Here is a 19,235-nt window from a genome sequence, read left to right as displayed (position 1 = left end):
CTACATCCATTTTTTTTTTAATTGCACTCGTAGCCTACATATCAATAAATACACACAAACTATCAAGGTCAAAGAGGGGAGAGGCGTTGTGCCGTGAGGTGTTGCTTTATTGGTTTGTTTGGTTTGGTTTGTTTGTTTTAAACCAGGTTTGCTGTTCATTTGAGCAATATGAGATAGAAGGGAGTTCCATGCAATAATGGCTCCATGCAATAACATCAGTGTTGACTGGTGTTATATGGTACATTGGTTGATGTTGGGGACACAAGTGTGTTTTGCTGCGGCTCTGAAAACACAAAATACAGATGGTATTAAACCATCGACGGGGTGAACTCTACTTCAGTTATGAACTAGACCTGACCCTTGTCTCTAATCCTGGTTAGTGTAAATAGTACTATTTTAGCTTACTGTAATAACCTCTGAAGAAGATAGAACCTCGATGCAGATGTTTTGTGTCGGACTGCCATCTAGTGGACAAATAAACACTCTTTAAATGTATTAAAGTTCTGAGCGTTCTGAGAGTTTCAGTCAAGGGAGGAAATAACAAAAGGTTATTGTCATCATAAATGTATGAAGTTATTACCAGCCTTTTAATGTCACATTGTTGAACCTGTAGCACGATGTACTGAAAATCTGAAGCACAATGTACTGAAACCTTACAAATTCTGAGGCAATGATTCCGAGTTATATGAACTAAGTCATCTTCAGTTCCTCACCGAAGCCGTTATATATTAGGATGAAACGTAGAGAAACATATTCTAATATACTCCCACGATTATGAGCCATTTTCTAGGTAACCCGGCACTCCCCATGTCTCTCTGTGTGTGATTGTGAGTCCATTAGCAGGCTTGGTGCATCATGCCAGGCGGGCAGGCTGGTCGCTCAGAGAACCATTCCATTTGGCAGGGTCAGCAGGGGGAGGCGTGTGTGTGTGTGTGTGTGTGTGTGTGTATAGGGAGGAAGGAAAATGGATGGTGAGGCCTGAGAAGGGAAAGGAAGGGAGAGAGAGGCCCCCTCCAGTCATCAGTCTCAGAGCTCTCTGTTCTCTCCCTCTACTGCATTAGATTATATATGGCCTGTGGAGGACAGCCAACCTCTAATGAAATGATAAAGTGGCTAGCAAGGATCCCTTTTACATTATTATACATCTGGCTTCATAGCAACTCCGCTAATGGCAATTAACAATCACTTCCATATTCCCATGTCTTCCAAATTAAATAAATATTGTAATATTCAACACAATGAAATACTGTAAAGATTTGTCTGATCATTTTTAGAGGAAACATGGCATGGAAAGGGCTGGAAGGATTTTAATATAGAACATGCTGAGATTAATATGTGCTAAATTTAGACTATTTTAGGATTTCATTAGGGTCAAGTGGTGCATCTGAATAGCCTATGCCTTTTCATTCCCTCCAATTATTTTCAAAATGTCAGACCATCCAGGAACACATGGAACAGCACTGCTACCAGACATGTGCATGTGTTCTGTTATGTAAGAGGTTTATCTCTGTGTATTTGTGGATTGAATGATAATAGAATACAACAAGATTACAGTTGGTGTTCTGGGGCTTTTTAGGGTCAGGTTGAATGGCACATATTACTGATTTTCACAGTTTCATGTAAATCCTATCAATTCTACATTTATATAAGTGTGTGGGTGGGTTATTGTCTAAAATCAGGCCAAAAGCTCCTTATGTATCCCTTCACCTATTATATAATATATGCTCTACCTCCACACCATATGCAGTTTTCTGGTTACTCGTTCTAAATCACCGCTTGGACACCTCACTTTCTATGGTTTGAAATAATGCCACATTCAAGGGTTTCAAGTTTTATTTGTTGGAAATGTGCGACTTGGAAACCAGTTGTAGAAAGATAAAGTCAGGGTTTACCACTTGGAAAGTATCCAAGTAAACCAATAGTGAAGCGCTACGCAACAACAACAAAAAACCACCCACATTTTTCCTCGGATGTTCCGAGTTGTCTTGAACGCAGGCCCATTCATCTCAATCTGTGTGTTATTTCGGGGCATCGGATGAATTGAGAACTACGCAAGGAGAACGGAATGTTTGGGGTGTTGCTGACACGGGGATGCCTTTCACATGACATGCATTCCCGACCTACCTCAAAAATCCTTTTTACATCATGGTTACCTGATGCTCGGGTATCTTGGAATGGTAGCCTATAGCACAAAGGCAAATAACGTACCCCAGCCACTGACCATAAACCTACCCTAGGGGAGGCCTATCACATATCGGTGGGATTTTGAACCTACTAAAATATTACATGCTAAACGTGTCATCATTAAAATGTCCCGTTCCCATTCCCCAGAAAGCAACATGCGCATGCGTGACTAGGCATGATTCTATTTATTTTGCCTACAGGCTGTTATTGCTGGGCCTCGACACAAGGTGGCACCGTCCTCCATGTATTTGTAGCCTTCTTTCAAAAAACCTCTACCTTTATGAAAATACTGCATTGTAATCTCAGGAGGAGAAATCTGACATTGTTAAACCTATAGGCCTACTAACTCTCCACTGAACATAGCATGTCAATTGCAGTTATTCGTTTGTTCATTTATTTATTAACTTACTGTAAATAGTTACTAGCTCCAGTTCACTTAGTTTTAAACATTGAAATAGTAATTCGCAGCCTATTCAATAAAACGCTCATTCTCAATATTACTAGGCTACCCCATTTTAATTGATCAATATCTTACACAGCCTTATATACGGGCTTATGTGTTAAACCTGTGCTTTAAACCTGTGCTTTAAACCTGTGTTCTAACCCTGTGTTCTAAACCTGTGTTCTAAACCTGTGCTTTAAACCTGTGTTCTAAACCTGTGTTCTGAACCTGTGCTTTAAACCTGTGTTCTACACCTGTGTTCTAAACCTGTGTTCTAAACCTGTGTTCTAAACCTGTGCTTTGAACCTGTGTTCTAAACCTGTGTTCTAAACCTGTGTTCTAAACCTGTGTTCTAAACCTGTGTTCTAAACCTGTGCTTTAAACCTGTGTTCTAAACCTGTGCTTTAAACCTGTGTTCTAAACCTGTGTACTAAACCTGTGCTTTAAACCTGTGTTCTAAACCTGTGTTCTAAACCTGTGTTCTAAACCTGTGCCTTAAACCTGTGTTCTAAACCTGTGTTCTAAACCTGTGCTTTAAACCTGTGTTCTAAACCTGTGTTCTAAACCTGTGTTCTAAACCTGTGTTCTAAACCTGTGTTCTAAACCTGTGCTTTAAACCTGTGTTCTAAACCTGTGTTCGAAACCTGTGTTCTAAACCTGTGCTTTAAACCTGTGTTCTAAACCTGTGTTCTAAACCTGTGCTTTAAACCTGTGTTCTAAACCTGTGTTCTAAACCTGTGCTTGAAACCTGTGTTCTAAACCTGTGCTTTAAACCTGTGTTCTAAACCTGTGTTCTAAACCGGTGTTCTAAACCTGTGTTCTAAACCTGTGTTCTAAACCTGTGCTTTAAACCTGTGTTCTAAACCTGTGTTCTAAACCTGTGCTTTAAACCTGTGTTCTAAACCTGTGTTCTAACCTGTGCTTTAAACCTGTGTTCTAAACCTGTGCTTTAAACCTGTGTTCTAAACCTGTGTTCTAAACCTGTGTTCTAAACCTGTGCTTTAAACCTGTGTTCTAAACCTATGCTATAATCTCTATACATTTTCGTTATCATCATCCGGTCAGGAATATTCTCACACCGGTAATAATCCACAGGCCTATTGGGGAATTGAATAAAAACAGAATTAAGCAAAGGTTATTAGATCTCTAGACATATATTTCGATATGCATGTGACGTGCATGTGGACACCATAATAATACATGTGTATTTTGTTTGGCATGGCTCGAATAGGTGGAGCGTATGGTATGGTATGAGAGGGAGGCAGGCTACTACGCTGTTTAGCAGTCTGCTTCCTCATCCTCTCATCAGTGTGTATGCAGCGACCGCAGGGATAGGACCGTTTATGCCGTGACGCACCATAGAGATCATAACATCAACCCAAATATAGCTTCGATAACTTTAACGTCGTTTATGGACGCAGTGTAGGCATATCTCAGGATTACCCGAACTCATCGACAACCTCTGGAGTGAATTTATTTATGTCTTTCGTTCCCGGAACGGAGGCTAGTTTTTTTGGACAGCCAATGTGCCAGAGGAGACGCGGGTGACACAAGTGCGCAGTGTTCACGGGAAAAACAGCAGAGAGACCGCAAGGAGGGTGTTTTCGTCCTTAAGCTGTTCGGTGAGTGCGAGGAATTTGACTGTCACAACATGGAATCTTAACTGGAGTGTGTGAGGAGAATTGTAATGACCACCGCGTTGCGTCCTACAGACGCGGACACTGTCCACCAATGCAGCTGAGGGCAAAACAAGGATCAACCAGCCAGAGCGCACGGCGGGCCTGTAAACACCTTGACATTAGGTTTGTTGATATTATTTGTGTGGATTCATCGAAGAGCCTATTGAATATTAAAACGCTATAGCCTATTAGGCCATCCGATAGGTCCTACATAAAGGAGCCAGGCGTTCCCCTCAACTGTTTCGAGAATGGGCAACAGTTTCTCCAACATATCTGCTTTCCAATCACTACACATTGTGATGCTGGGTTTGGATTCCGCTGGCAAAACGACTGTTCTCTATCGTCTGAAATTCAACGAATTCGTAAACACTGTGCCAACAATTGGATTCAACACTGAGAAAATCAAACTGAGTAATGGTACCGCGAAGGGGATCAGTTGTCACTTCTGGGACGTCGGAGGTCAGGAGAAGCTGCGGCCCCTGTGGAAATCCTACAGTCGGTGCACGGACGGCATCATTTATGTGGTGGACTCAGTGGACGTTGACCGGTTGGAGGAGGCTAAAACAGAACTGCATAAAGTCACAAAATTCGCAGAGAACCAGGGGACACCTCTTCTGGTGATAGCCAACAAGCAGGACCTGCCCAAATCTCTTCCAGTCGCAGACATTGAAAAACAGCTGGCTCTCCACGAGCTCACTCCATCCACCTCATACCACGTCCAACCTTGCTGCGCCATAATTGGCGAGGGACTTCACGAGGGTATGGACAAACTATATGAGATGATAGTAAAGCGGAGAAAATCTTTAAAGCAAAAGAAGAAACGATAACGACCGCCCATGTGTCGTAACGTATATGGACAATTACTGTATCTAAATGCTTTTCGGGTATGCCGATGTTGCCCTAAAATCACGTTTACTTTGCGGTGATTTTTGTATTTCCTTTCATTGGGTTATTGTCATAGTTGCTGACGCTATGAACCCTATTAGCTGAACTATGCTTTTGTACACAAGAGGGTGCCTCTGTGTGTGCAAGATATATACCAAGGTTAACCAAAAAAAAACTTGAAATTACTTTTATCACAGGAACAAAGCATTGATAAATGACAACGGGCTGGCCCGTTATTTGCTGCTGTACGGTGGATTCTAATTCTGTAGCTCAACATGTGATTTTGAAGTAGCATCCCATAGCCTACCTGTAGGCCTACTGTGATTGACTATGGACAGCCTATCGACACGTCTTCACGGAGTGCTTCTTCGGACATCAAGTTTGACTTTGTACGTTAAGTGGATGTGGGTCAAAATGAAATGGACCCTGTTCATTCAGAGAAAATAACAAACAGATGTCTGTGTTATGACAGTCTCACCTCAGTCTCTGTCTCGGTATATTAATGAAGACGCCAACAAGGCTTTGGAGTGTTGAATTAGCTTTTACTATGCGTGATGGACTAAAGATAACATTGCCTGCAACGTGGTCCACTACTTTGCACTTTTCATTTCCTAACAAAATAATAAAGTACTACACTGTATAGCAAAACACAGGCTGTTTATGTACCTGAAAGCCAAAATTGAAGTATTTTTTTTATATTAAAATATATAAAATGCATTGTGACTGATTTACTTTTATTTACATGGTGGGAGATAGGAATTCTAGTTTGAACCTACAGGAATTGCATAACAATGTCAACAGCTGACCAGGGTGATGGTGATCCACCGGAGGTGTGGTTTTTATTGTGAATTATTGAGCTGACCTGATGTTTGACAAGGAGGGTGACTGAAGGGGTGGTCACCCAGTTCAATGACTTTAGTCTATCAGAGAGCTAATGGGTATATCTCTAGTCAATGCTGATCTGCCAGACTTTAGTACTTAGTCTGTTACTCTCAATCTAGAGGGTGCTGTGTAGCCTAATCATTTTACGATTTAATGAGTGACTAATTTGAGCTCACAAACCAGAAGGATGGGTATGGTGTTTCAGGTCTTAGAATGGAGGTGTTTTGGATAGGCCTACCTGTCACGCTTGCTATCCTCAAACTCCCTGTCATAAATCAACCAAGGCATGTAGTTCCACATCTTTTAATGAAAGTGAAACCGAAATAACCAAAAAACAAACAGGTAAACAGCAAAGAAGGTGACGCAACCGAGGTGCACACAAACACACACGGAAAAAATAATAACCCACAAAACACAGGTGGGAAAAGGCTAGCTAGGTATGGTTCTCAATCAGAGACAACGATGAGGTATTAGTAACTGGTTCTCTGTGAGGTATTAGTAACTGGTTCTCTGTGAGGTATTAGTAACTGGTTCTCTGTGAGGTATTAGTAACTGGTTCTCTGTGAGGTATTAGTAACTGGTTCTCTGTGAAGTATTAGTAACTGGTTCTCTGTGAGGTATTAGTAACTGGTTCTCTGTGAGGTATTAGTAACTGGTTCTCTGTGAGGTATTAGTAACTGGTTCTCTGTGAGGTATTAGTAACGGGTTCCCTGTGAGTTATTAGTAACTGGTTCCCTGTGAGGTATTAATAACTGGTTCTCTGAGGTATTAGTAACTGGTTCTCTGTGAGGTATTAGTAACTGGTTCTCTGTGATGTATTAGTAACTGGTTCTCTGTGAGGTATTAGTAACTGGTTCTCTGTGAGGTATTAGTAACGGGTTCCCTGTGAGGTATTAGTAACTGGTTCCCTGTGAGGTATTAGTAACTGGTTCTCTGTGAGGTATTAGTAACTGGTTTTCTGTGAGGTATTAGTAACTGGTTCCCTGTGAGGTATTAGTAACGGGTTCACTGTGAGGTATTAGTAACTGGTTCTTTGTGAAGTATTAGTAACTGGTTCACTGTGAGGTATTAGTAACTGGTTCTCTGTGAGGTATTAGTAACTGGTTCCCTGTGAGGTATTAGTAACCTTGTTCCCTGTGAGGTATTAGTAACTGGTTCTCTGTGAGGTATTAGTAACTGGTACTCTGTGAGGTATTAGTAACTGGTTCTCTGTGAGGAATTAGTAACTGGTTCTCTGTGAGGTATTAGTAACTGGTTCCTTGTGAGGTATTAGTAACTGGTTCCTTGTGAGGTATTAGTAACTGGTTCCCTGTGAGGTATTAGTAACTGGTTCTCTGTGAGGTTTTAGCAACTGACTGTCTCTCTCTGACTCGCTCTCTCTCTCTCTGACTCTCTCTCTCTGACTGTCTCTCTCTGTCTCGCTGACTGTCTCTCTCTCTCTCTGTCTCACTCTTTGTGTCTCTTTCTCTTTGACTGTCTCTCTCTCTCTATCTCTCACACTCTCTCTCTCTCTCTCTCTCTCACACACACACAGCTCCCCCTCCATTAGTCATTAGGAGTATCTACTGGAGTGTGAAAGAAGAAAAGAGATCCCTTGGTAACAGGACCTTCTGTGCTTTGTCTGTGACCTGTTGAACCCTACAGTGGTTGGGTATGTGTTCTATGTGCCAGGGAGATTAATCAGGAGGGGATGGCCACCTGATAAGGGCAAGACAGTTTGATCAGTCAGGCTGTGTGTAACTGGGTGTACCTACCATACAATTGTTCAAATCAAAATCACATTTTATTTGTCACATACACATGGTTAGCAGATGTTATTGTGAGTGTAGCGAAATGCTTGTGCTTCTGGTTCCGACAATGCTGTAATATCTAACAAGTTATCTAACAATTCCCCAACAACTACCTAATACACACAAATCTAAAAGGGGTGAATGAGAAAGTGATGGCCGAGCGGCATAGGCAAGGTGCAATAGATGGTATAAAATACAGTATGTAAGGTATGTAAACATTTTTAAAGTGGCATTATTTAAAGTGACTAGTGATCCATTTGTTAAAGGGCCAGGGATTGGTTCTCCATGTAGGCAGCAGCCTCTCTGAGTTAGTGATTGCTGTTTAGCAGTCTGATGGCCTTGAGATAGAAGCTGTTCTTCTGTCTCTTGGTCCCAGCTTTAAGGCACCTGTACTGACCTCGCCTTCTGTATGGTAGCGGTGTGAACAGGCAGTGTTGTCCTTGACAGGGTTGTTGTTGTCCTTGATGATCTTTTTGGCCTTCCTGTGACATCGGGTGCTGTAGGTGTCATGGAGGGCAGGTAGTTTGCCCCCGGTGATGATACAGCCCGACAGGGTGCTCTCGATTGTGGATCTGTAAAAGTTAGTCAGGGTTTTGGGTGACAAGCCAAATTTATTCAGCCTCCTGAGGTTGAAGAAGCACTGTTGCGTCTTCTTCACCACACTGTCTGTGTGGGTGGACCATTTCAGTTTGTCGTTGATGTGTACGCCGAGGAACATAAAACTTTCCACTTTCTCAACTGCTGTCCTTTCAATGTGGATAGGGGGGTGCTCCCTCTGCTGTTTCCTGAAGGCCACAATCATCTCCTTTTTTTTTGATGTTGAGTGAGAGGTAGTTTTCCTGACACCGGATGCCCTCACCTCTCTAGTCGTTGTTGGTAATCAAGCCCACTACTGTTGTGTCGCCTGCAAACTTGATGATTGAGTTGGAGGCGTGCAAGGCCACACAGTCATGGGCGAACAGGGAGTACAGGAGGGGGCTGATCATGCACCCTTGTGGGGCCCCAGTGTTGAGGGTCAGCGAGGTGAAGATGTTGTTTCCTTCCTTCACCACCTGAGCGCGGCATGTCAGAAAGTCCAGAACCCAATTGCACAGGGCAGGGTTGAGGCCCAGGGCCTACAGCTTGATGATGAGCTTGAATGGTACTATGGTGTTGAATGCTGAGTTGTAGTCAATGAACAACATTCTTACATATGTATTCCTCTTGCCCAGATGGGATATGGCAGTGTGCAGTGTGATGTCAATTGCATCGTCTGTGGACCTGTTAGGGCGGTATGCAAACTGAAGTGGGTCTAGGGTGGCCGGTAAGGTAGAGGTGATATGATCCTTCATGATGACAGAAGTGAGTGCTACGGGTGGTAGTCATTTAGTTCAGTTATCTTTGCCTTCTTGGGAACAGGAACAATATTGACCATCTTGAAGCATGTGGGACAGCAGTATGAGATAGGGAGCGATTGAATGTCCGTAAACACACCAGTCAGCTGGTCTGCACATGCTCTGAGGAAGCGGCTAGGGATGCCGTCTGGACCAGCAGCCTTGAGAGGGTTAATACATTTAAATGTTTTACTCACGTCGGCCACGGAGAAGGAGAGGGAGGAGGCGCAGTTCTTGTTAACGGGTCGCGACGGTGGCACTGTATTATCCTCAAAGCGGGCAAAGAAGGTGTTTAGTTTGTCTGGAAGCGTGACGTCCGTCACATGGCTGGTTTTCTTTTTGTAGTCCATGATTTCCTGTAGACCCTGCCAGATGAATCTCGTGTCTGAGCCATTGATTTGCGACTCCACTTGTTCTTGTACCGGCATTTCACTTGTTTGATTGCCTTGCAGAGGGAATAACTACACTGTTTATATTCAGCTATGGTTAGTGCTTTCAGTTTTGCGCGAATGCCACCATCCATCCACGTTTTTTGGTTAGGGTAGATTTTAATAATCACAGTGGGTACAACTTCTCCAATGCACTTCCCTACCTTAAAAATTCATTCACCAAGTCAGTGTATAGGTCGATGTTATTCTCTGAGGCTGACCGGAATATATCCCAGGACTCGTGTTCAAAACAATCTTGAAGAGGGGATTCCGATTGGTCAGACCACTGTTGATTGGTTCTAGTCACTGGTACATCCTGTTCGAGTTTCTGCCTATAAGACCGTAGGAGCAAGATGTATGTTCTTTCCGTGTTTGTGTGTCTCGACCGTGGCAGTACCATATTCTGGCCAGTAATACTGAAAAATGGCATTCTGAATCATGAGGGTGGGGTCCGACTTAAGGAGGGCACACGTTGGGTTTTCAACGTCTACCCTCACTCAAAGGCCACGTGCATTTTTTGATGGCGGTAGCTTTACCATGTGATAAGTTGACCTGGTTAGTGTGAAGTACAGAGACTAAGGGAGTTTGTCTGCATGTACGTCTGATGATCTCTACTTTAGATACAGCACATGTTTGGCTGTTGGATTAACATGGTCTGACAGATGACTCAATAGCATCTGGTGTATTCCCAGAAAGAGAGAGAGCAAGCTGAGCAAAGGAAGCCATTGTGGGAGCGCACTGAAGAACAGCTAGAGGCCAGTATTCTTAGGACATCCAATGTCTATGGAAACAACAGCAATGGGTTAAACCGTAACGGTTTCAGAGAACTAGCCGTTAGCCCCTTTGTGTGGTTTGTTACGCCCCAGGCGTGACCTTATTTTCAAAAATCATATAACTAACCATATTATTATTATTACAAATAAAACTATTGATTTTGTCACTAACTTCCTAATCATAATCTAAATGTTTGACCTGTTAGGGTTAGGGTCGTGAGGTAATTGCATATACAAAGGTTACTTGTCAGGTGATAGATTTTATGCTCAATTGAACAGATGTGCTAATGAGATGAAAGGTCAGAGATGACAGGAGCAAACCCAATACCCATTTGTCTCCTCACACCTTAATGATCGCTATTGAACTACTGCTGATTCCCTTTCCCTGCTTTTTTACATGTGGTCCCTCACTTTCTCTGTCAATACATGAATAACTACGAGAGTTAACGGGCTTCTGTTTTTACATTTTTTAATTTAACCTTTATTTAACTAGGCAAGTCAGTTAAGAACAAATTCTTATATACAATGATGGCCTACCGCGGCCAAACCCGGACGACGCTTTGCCAATAGTGCGCCACCCTATGGGACTCCAAATCACGGCCGGAAGTGATACAGCCTGGATAGCCTAATATCATGTCTTACCTCCATTGTTCATTACAGGAAAAGGATCGGCTGTACATTTGAGCCCAGACAACAATGTGACCTCCGGAAGTGCTTATTTTGTCATTTCTATGAGCTAGTTTCTCTTGATAAGGATGTGGTTATACTGTTACGAAGTCCTTTTGTGGGTCAAGAGAGAGACGATGACAATAGCAGCAGTGTACTGTTATTCCACCCCACCAGTATAGCAGATTGTTCCCTATTTCACAGGACCTGCTCTCCAATGGGGCGCTAATGAAATGCTAAATGTATCAGTTTGGAATGATTTGCTTAGCTTGATTCTTTGCTCTTAATAATTATTCTCCAGTCATTTGACACAGAAGGAAAGAAAAAAAGAAGTGAAATCCACATTATCATTATGGGTGGCACAGCTGTATCAAATTCATCACTGTTGCCGAGGAAACGTTAACCAAAATACCGACGACAACAACAAACATTAATGAAGGGATTATTAGTTCATGAGCTGTGTATACTTTAGGAGGGGCGCGAGGAGCCCGCCTCAGCCTCTTGTCTGGTACTGGAGTGGAAGGTCAGAGGCGAAGGTGAACCATGATGGACGTCCAAATTTAACGGTGACACATTTGACATGTTAACCTTCAGTTAGAAAAGGAAAGATGGTGAGGTGGTGGGGGGGAGGGGAATATGACAGTATGACGCTAAACATGTTGAAATTTAAACATCAACTTTCTCCTTCCTCTTCTTTGTTTTCCTACTGTAGCCTATAGAGGCAGGGCACATGTTCAACATACATACTGGGCCTGGACAACGGTTTGGTTTATACAGGATGTAAACAAGAAGAGACAGTGGATGTAGAAGTTAAAAACATCCCAAGAAATGTTGACATGCTTGTTGTATTAGCTAGTGTCTAAATATACAAGAGAGTGGAGGGGTAGTAAGAAGTCAATTGTTGCACACGCGCCCATCAAATTACACACATTCCCAATGTCAAGACAGACATCAAATCAAATTCTATTTGTCACTGTCACGCCCTGGCCATAGAGAGGCTTTTATTCTCTATTTTGGTTAGGCCAGAGTTGCCCTCCTTTCCGGGAGCTGCCACAGCCGCCCTCCTGTCCGGGAGCTGCCAGAGCCGCCCTCCTGTCCGGGAGCTGCCAGAGTCGCCCTCCTGTCCGGGAGCTGCCAGAGCCGCCCTCCTGTCCGGGAGCTGCCAGAGCCGCCCTCCTGTCCGGGAGCTGCCAGAGTCGCCCTCCTGTCCGGGAGCTGCCAGAGTCGCCCTCCTGTCCGGGAGCTGCCAGAGTCGCCCTCCTGTCCGGGAGCTGCCAGAGTCGCCCTCCTGTCCGGGAGCTGCCAGAGTCGCCCTCCTGTCCGGGAGCTGCCAGAGTCGCCCTCCTGTCCGGGAGCTGCCAGAGTCGCCCTCCTGTCCGGGAGCTGCCAGAGCCGCCCTCCTGTCCGGGAGCTGCCAGAGTCGCCCTCCTGTCCGGGAGCTGCCAGAGTCGCCCTCCTGTCCGGGAGCTGCCAGAGTCGCCCTCCTGTCCGGGAGCTGACAGAGTCGCCCTCCTGTCCGGGAGCTGACAGAGTCGCCCTCCTGTCCGGGAGCTGCCAGAGCCGCCCTCCTGTCCGGGAGCTGACAGAGTCGCCCTCCTGTCCGGGAGCTGCCAGAGTCGCCCTCCTGTCCGGGAGCTGCCAGAGCCGCCCTCCTGTCCGGGAGCTGCCAGAGTCGCCCTCCTGTCCGGGAGCTGCCAGAGTCGCCCTCCTGTCCGGGAGCTGCCAGAGTCGCCCACCTGTCCGGGAGCTGCCAGAGTCGCCCTCCTGTCCGGGAGCTGCCAGAGTCGCCCTCCTGTCCGGGAGCTGACAGAGTCGCCCTCCTGTCCGGGAGCTGACAGAGTTGCCCTCCTGTCCGGGAGCTGCCAGAGCCGCCCTCCTGTCCGGGAGCTGCCAGAGTCGCCCTCCTGTCCGGGAGCTGCCAGAGTCGCCCTCCTGTCCGGGAGCTGCCAGAGTCGCCCTCCTGTCCGGGAGCTGCCAGAGTCGCCCTCCTGTCCGGGAGCTGCCAGAGTCGCCCTCCTGTCCGGGAGCTGCCAGAGTCGCCCTCCTGTCCGGGACCTGTTGCGAGGCGCCGCCGTAAAGAATTCCCACCCCGACCCTCCCCTTTAGAGTCTGGTTTTGTGGCCGGAGTCAGCACCTTTGGGGGGGAGGGTGGTACCTTCACGCCCTGGCCATAGAGAGGCTTTTATTCTCTATTTTGGTTAGGCCAGGGTGTGACTAGGGTGGGCATTCTATGTTCATTTTCTATGTTTTGTATTTCTTTGTTGTTTGGCCGGGTGTGGTTCTCAATCAGAGGCAGCTGTCTATCGTTGTCTCTGATTGAGAACCATACTTAGGTAGCTTTTTCACACATGAGTTTTGTGGGTTGATTTCTGTTTAGTGTTTTTCACCTTTCAGGACTGTTTCGGTTATTCCTTTTGTTATTTTTGTATTTAGTGTTCAGTGTCAATGAACACGCTGCACTTTGGTCCTCATCTTCTTCCACCAACAGCTGTTACAGTCACATGCTTCGTAAACAACAGGTAAACTAACAAGGACTTTCTTACTTATGGGTATTTTAAGATAAGATAAAGAAATATTTAATTTAAAAAAAAATGTGACGGTAATAAATACACAGTGAAGAACAACAACGAGTTAAAATAACATGCCTATATACATGGAGTACCAGTACAGAGTCGATGTGCAGGGCTACGAGATAATTGAGGTCACTAAACTCAGCAAAAAAAGAAATGTCCCTTTTTCAGGACCCTGTCTTTCAAAGATACTTCATAACAATCCAAATAACTTCACAGATCTTCATTGTAAAGGGTTTAAACACTGTTTCTCATGCTTGTTCAACGAACCAAAAACAATTAATAACATGCACCTGTGGAACAGTCGTTAAGACACTAACAGCTTACAGATGGAAGGCAATTAAGGTCACAGTTATGAAAACTTAGGACACAAAAGAGGCCTTTCTACTGACTGAAAAACACCAAAAGAAAGATGCCAAGGGTCCCTGCTCATCTGCGTGAACGTGCCTTAGGCATGCTGCAAGGAGACATGAGGATTGCAGATATGGCCAGGGCAATGAATTGCAATGTCCGTACTGTAAGACGCCTAAGACAGCGCTACAGGGAGACAGGACAGACAGCTGATCGTCCTCGCAGTGAAAGGCACAAACCCACCTTCACTGGACCAGACAGGACAGGCAAAAAGTGCTCTTCACTGACGAGTCGTGGTTTTGTCTCAACAGGGGTGATGATCGGATTCATGTTTATCGTCGAAGGAATAAGTGCTACACCGAGGCCTATACTCTGGAGCGGGATCGATTTGGTGGTGGAGGGTCCATCATGGTCTGGGGCGGTGTGTCACAGCATCATCGGACTGAGCTTGTTGTCATTGCAGGCAATCTCAATGCTGTGCGTTACAGGGAAGACATCCTTCTCCCTCATGTGGTACCCTTCCTGCAGGCTCATCCTGACCCTCCATGACCCTCCAGCATGACAATGCCACCAGCCATACTGCTCGTTCTGTGATTGATTTCCTGCAAGACAGGAATGTCAGTGTTCTGCCATGGCCAGCAACTAACCCGGAACTCAATCCCATTGAGCACGTCTGGGACCTGTTGGATCGGAGGGTGAGGGCTAGGGTCATTCCCCCCATTAATGTCCGGGAACTTGCAGGTTCCTTGGTGGAAGACTGGGGTAACATCTCACAGCAAGAACTGGCAAATCTGGTGCAGTTCATGAGGAGATGCACTGCAGTACTTAGTATCTGGTGTGGTCACCAGCTGCATTGACTGTTACTTTAGATTTTGACCCCCCTTTGTTCAGGGACACATCATTCAATTTATGTTAGTCACATGTCTGGGGAACTTGTTCAGTTTATGTTTAAGGTGTTGACTCTTATGTTCATACAAATATTTACACATGTTAAGTTAGCTGAAAATAAACTCAGTTGACAGAAGACATTTCTTTTTTTGCTGAGTTTATGTACATATACTGTAGGTAGGGATAAAGTGACTAGGCAACATGGTATATAATAGACAGTAACAGCAGTCTACTGTAGGTAGGGGTAAAGTGACTAGACAACAGGATAGATAATAGACAGTAACAGCAGTATACTGTAGGTAGGGGTAAAGTGACTAGACAACAGGATAGATAATAGACAGTAACAGCAGTATACTGTAGGTAGGGGTAAAGTGACTAGACAACAGGATAGATAATAGACAGTAGCAGCAGTATACTGTAGGTATGGGTAAAGTGACTAGACAACAGGATAGATAATAGACAGTAACAGCAGTATACTGTAGGTAGGGGTAAAGGATAGATAATAGATACTAGCAGCAGTGTGTGTGGTGAGCGTGCTATGAGGGGGTGTGCGTGTTGTGATGTCAGTGTAAGTATTCCCTGTGCATGTACATAGTCAGAGCAGGGGAGTTAGTGGAAGAACGGGTCAGCTCCTTTTTCCTGCTGACAGTGAGAGAGAAGTTGTTCCTCTCAAAATGAAAATGGGCAACAGTTTCTCCAACATATCTGCTTTCCAATCACTACACATCGTGATGTTGGGTTTGGATTCAGCTGGCAAAACGACTGTTCTTTAGCAATTCGATTCAACACTGAGAAAATCAAACTGAGTAATGGTACCGCGAAGGGGATCAGTTGTCACTTCTGGGACGTCGGAGGTCAGGAGAAGCTGCGGCCCCTGTGGAAATCCTACAGTCGGGGCACGGACGGCATCATTTATGTGGTGGACTCAGTGGACGTTGACCGGTTGGAGGAGGCTAAAACAGAACTGCATAAAGTCACAAAATTCGCAGAGAACCAGGGGACACCTCTTCTGGTGATAGCCAACAAGCAGGACCTGCCTAAATCTCTTCCAGTCGCAGACATTGAAAAACAGCTGGCTCTCCACGAGCTCACTCCATCCACCTCATACCACGTCCAACCTTGCTGCGCCATCATTGGCGAGGGACTTCACGAGGGTATGGACAAACTATATGAGATGATAGTAAAGCGGAGAAAATCTTTAAAGCAAAAGAAGAAACGATAACGACCGCCCATGTGTCGTAACCTATATGGACAATTTTTTTTTTTTGAAGTAACATCCCATAGCCTACCTATAGGCCTACTGTGATTGACTATGGACATGCTGGTTTTTAATGTGAACTATTGAGTTGACCTGATGGAGAAACTCAGTACAGGTACATTAGTACAGGTGTTTGACAGCGAGGGTGACTGAAGGGGTGGTCACCCAGTTCAATGACTTTCGTCTATCAGAGAGCTAATGGGTATCTCTCTAGTCAATGCTGATCTGCCAGACATTACTACTTAGTCTGTTACTCTCAATCTAGAGGGTGCTGTGTAGCCTAATCATTTTACGATTTAATGTGTGACTAATTTGAGCTCACAAACCAGAAGGATGGATATGGTTTTTCAGGTTTTAGAATGGAGGTGTTTTGGAAAGGCCTACCTGTTGGTGTTGGATGTGTTTCAAACCTATTCTGTTTTTCCAGTCCACCAACAAGCAAAGCAAGGGTTAATTTGTGTGTCATTTATATTTCTATTATAGAGCTGCAAAGCATGCACAGACACTGGGTTCCCTGTGAGGTATTAGTAACTGGTTCTCTGTGAGGTATCAGTAACGGGTTCCCTGTGAGGTATTAGTAATTGGTTCTCTGTGAGGTATTGGTAACTGGTTCCCTGTGAGGTATTAGTAACTGGTTCTCTGTGAGGTATTAGTAACTGGTTCTCTGTGAGGTATTAGTAACTGGTTCCCTGTGAGGTATTAGTAACTGGTTCTCTGTGAGGTATTAGTAACTGGTTCTCTGTTAGGTATAAGTAATTGGTTGTGTGTGTGTACAAGAGTTTGAAATTGTTGAGTTTCCAATCACTCTCAGCTAAGGAAAACACACAGACATTATTCTGTCTCTCTCTGACTGTCTCTCTCTCGCTCTCTCTCTCTGACTGTCTCTCTGTGTCTCTCTGACTGTCTCTCTCTATCTCTCGCACTCTCTCTCTCTCTGACACACACAGCTCCCCCTCCATTAGTCATTAGGAGTATCTACTGGAGTGTGAAAGAAGAAAATATATCCCTTTTAAACAGGACCTTCTGTGCTTTGTCTGTGACCTGTTCAACCCTACTGTGGTTGGGTATGTGTTCTATGTGCCAGGGAGATTAATCAGGAGGGGATGGCCACCTGATAAGGGCAAGACAGTTTGATCTGTGTAACTGGGTGTTCCTACCATACACCTGTGTGTGTGTGTGTGTGTGTTGACCATGGCAGTACCATATTCTGGTCAGTAATACTGTGAAAAATGGTATTCTGAATCATGAGGGTGGGGTCCGAATTAAGGAGGGCACACGTTGGGTTTTCAACATCTACCCTCACTCAAAGGCCACAAGTGTTTTTTGATGGCGGTAGCTTTACCATGTGATAAGTTGACCTGGTTAGTGTGAAGTACAGAGACTAAGGGAGTTTGTCTGCATGTACGTCTGATGATCTCTACTGTAGATACAGCACATGTTTGGCTGTTGGATTAACATGGTCTGACAGATGACTCAATAGCATCTGGTGTATTCCCAGAAAGAGAGAGAGCACGCTGAGCAAAGGAAGCCATTGTGGGAGCGCACTGAAGAACAGCTAGAGACCAGTATTCTTAGGACATCCAATGTCTATGGAAACAACAGCAATGGGTTAAACCGTAACGGTTTCAGAGAACTAGCCGTTAGCCCCTTTGTGTTGTTTGTTACGCCCCAGGCGTGGCCTTATTTTCAAAAATCATATAACTAACCATATTATTCACAAATAAAACTATTGATTTTGTCACTATCTTCCTAATCATAATCTAAATGTTTGACCTGTTAGGGTTAGGGTCGTGAGGTAATTGGATATACAAAGGTTACTTGTCAGGTGATAGATTTTATGCTCAATTAAACAGATGTGAGTGCTAATGAGATGAAAGGTTAGAGATGACAGGAGCAAACCCAATACCCATTTGTCTCCTCACACCTTAATGATCGCTATTGAACTACTGCTGATTCCCTTTCCCTGCTTTTTTACACGTGGTCCCTCACTTTCTCTGTCAATACATGAATAACTACGAGAGTTAACGGGCTTCTGTTTTTACATTGTTTTATTTAACCTTTATTTAACTAGGCAAGTCAGTTAAGAACAAATTCTTATATACAATGACGGTCTACCCCGGCCCAACATGAACGACGCTTTGCCAATTGTGCTACCCCACGGCCGGAAGTGATACAGCCTGGATAGCCTAATATCATGTCTTACCTCCATTGTTCATTACAGGAAGAGGATCGACTGTACATTTGAGCCCAGACAACAATGTGACCTCCGGAAGTGCTTATTTTGTCCCTTCTATGAGTTTGTTTGTTTTGATATTTCAAACTGTGTGCCCTGATCACGTCTGGTGTGGGTCGACAAAATTAACATGTGCGCGCGGACGGTTTGGTCAGCATGTTAGGGTGTTTGTGTAAGAGACTCTTTAACTTCCTGGTATAATGAACGTTAAGAAGCAGAGGTCATGCTGATGGAGATTTAAAGTTAGATCAACAATAACATCCAGTGAGTGTAGTGGACTAGAGGGCTCAATACAAAAAAAAAGTGTAGGATAATTCCTGTCGTCATGACGTTGTGTTCTTATGAATGAGCTATTTTCTCTTTTGTGTCTCAGGCATGTTTGTGCTGGACATTACCCTCCCCTCATAGATATTATTATTTCAAGGAGAGTATTTGCCATTTTACAATATTAAGATAGGGTAAAATAACTGTTGTGGACCGTATTAGAATGTATATATTTTTTTCCTACAGTATAGCATCTTCCTCTTCTGTCCCAACTTCTTCTTTGTTTATTTTTCTTTACTTCTTACTTGTTTTTGTTGCTCTTTGAAGAAGTTATTCAACGTTTTAATTTTTGGTGCTTTTTACTCCTTTTTCGTGATGTCCAATTTACAGTCTTGTCCCGTCGCTGCAACTCCCGTACGGACTCGGGAGAGGCGAAGGTCGAGAGCCATGCATCCTCCCGAAACACGACCCCGCCAAGCAGCACTGCTTCTTGACACACTGCTTGCCTAACCCGGAAGCCAGCCGCACCAATGTGTCGGAGGAAACACTGTACAACTGCCGACTGTGTT

General features: G+C 44.5%; 1 protein-coding gene and 1 pseudogene across 1 annotated transcript; both read left to right on the top strand.

The window, feature by feature from the left end:
- The first annotated feature begins 3,931 nt into the window (after positions 1-3,931).
- LOC110501887 (ADP-ribosylation factor-like protein 4C) lies at positions 3,932-5,907 on the top strand. The gene has a single exon (XM_021579741.2). The coding sequence runs from the start codon at positions 4,554-4,556 to the stop codon at positions 5,130-5,132; it is 579 nt and encodes a 192-aa protein (XP_021435416.2). The 5' UTR covers positions 3,932-4,553; the 3' UTR covers positions 5,133-5,907.
- A 9,684-nt stretch (positions 5,908-15,591) lies between these two features.
- LOC110502151 lies at positions 15,592-16,166 on the top strand (annotated as a pseudogene).
- Positions 16,167-19,235: the final 3,069 nt, after the last annotated feature.

Source organism: Oncorhynchus mykiss, chromosome 22, assembly GCF_013265735.2.
Source record: "Oncorhynchus mykiss isolate Arlee chromosome 22, USDA_OmykA_1.1, whole genome shotgun sequence".
Lineage (NCBI taxonomy): Eukaryota > Metazoa > Chordata > Actinopteri > Salmoniformes > Salmonidae > Oncorhynchus > Oncorhynchus mykiss.
Note: the sequence above shows the minus strand (reverse complement) of the source record. Positions and strands in the feature narration are given on the sequence as shown.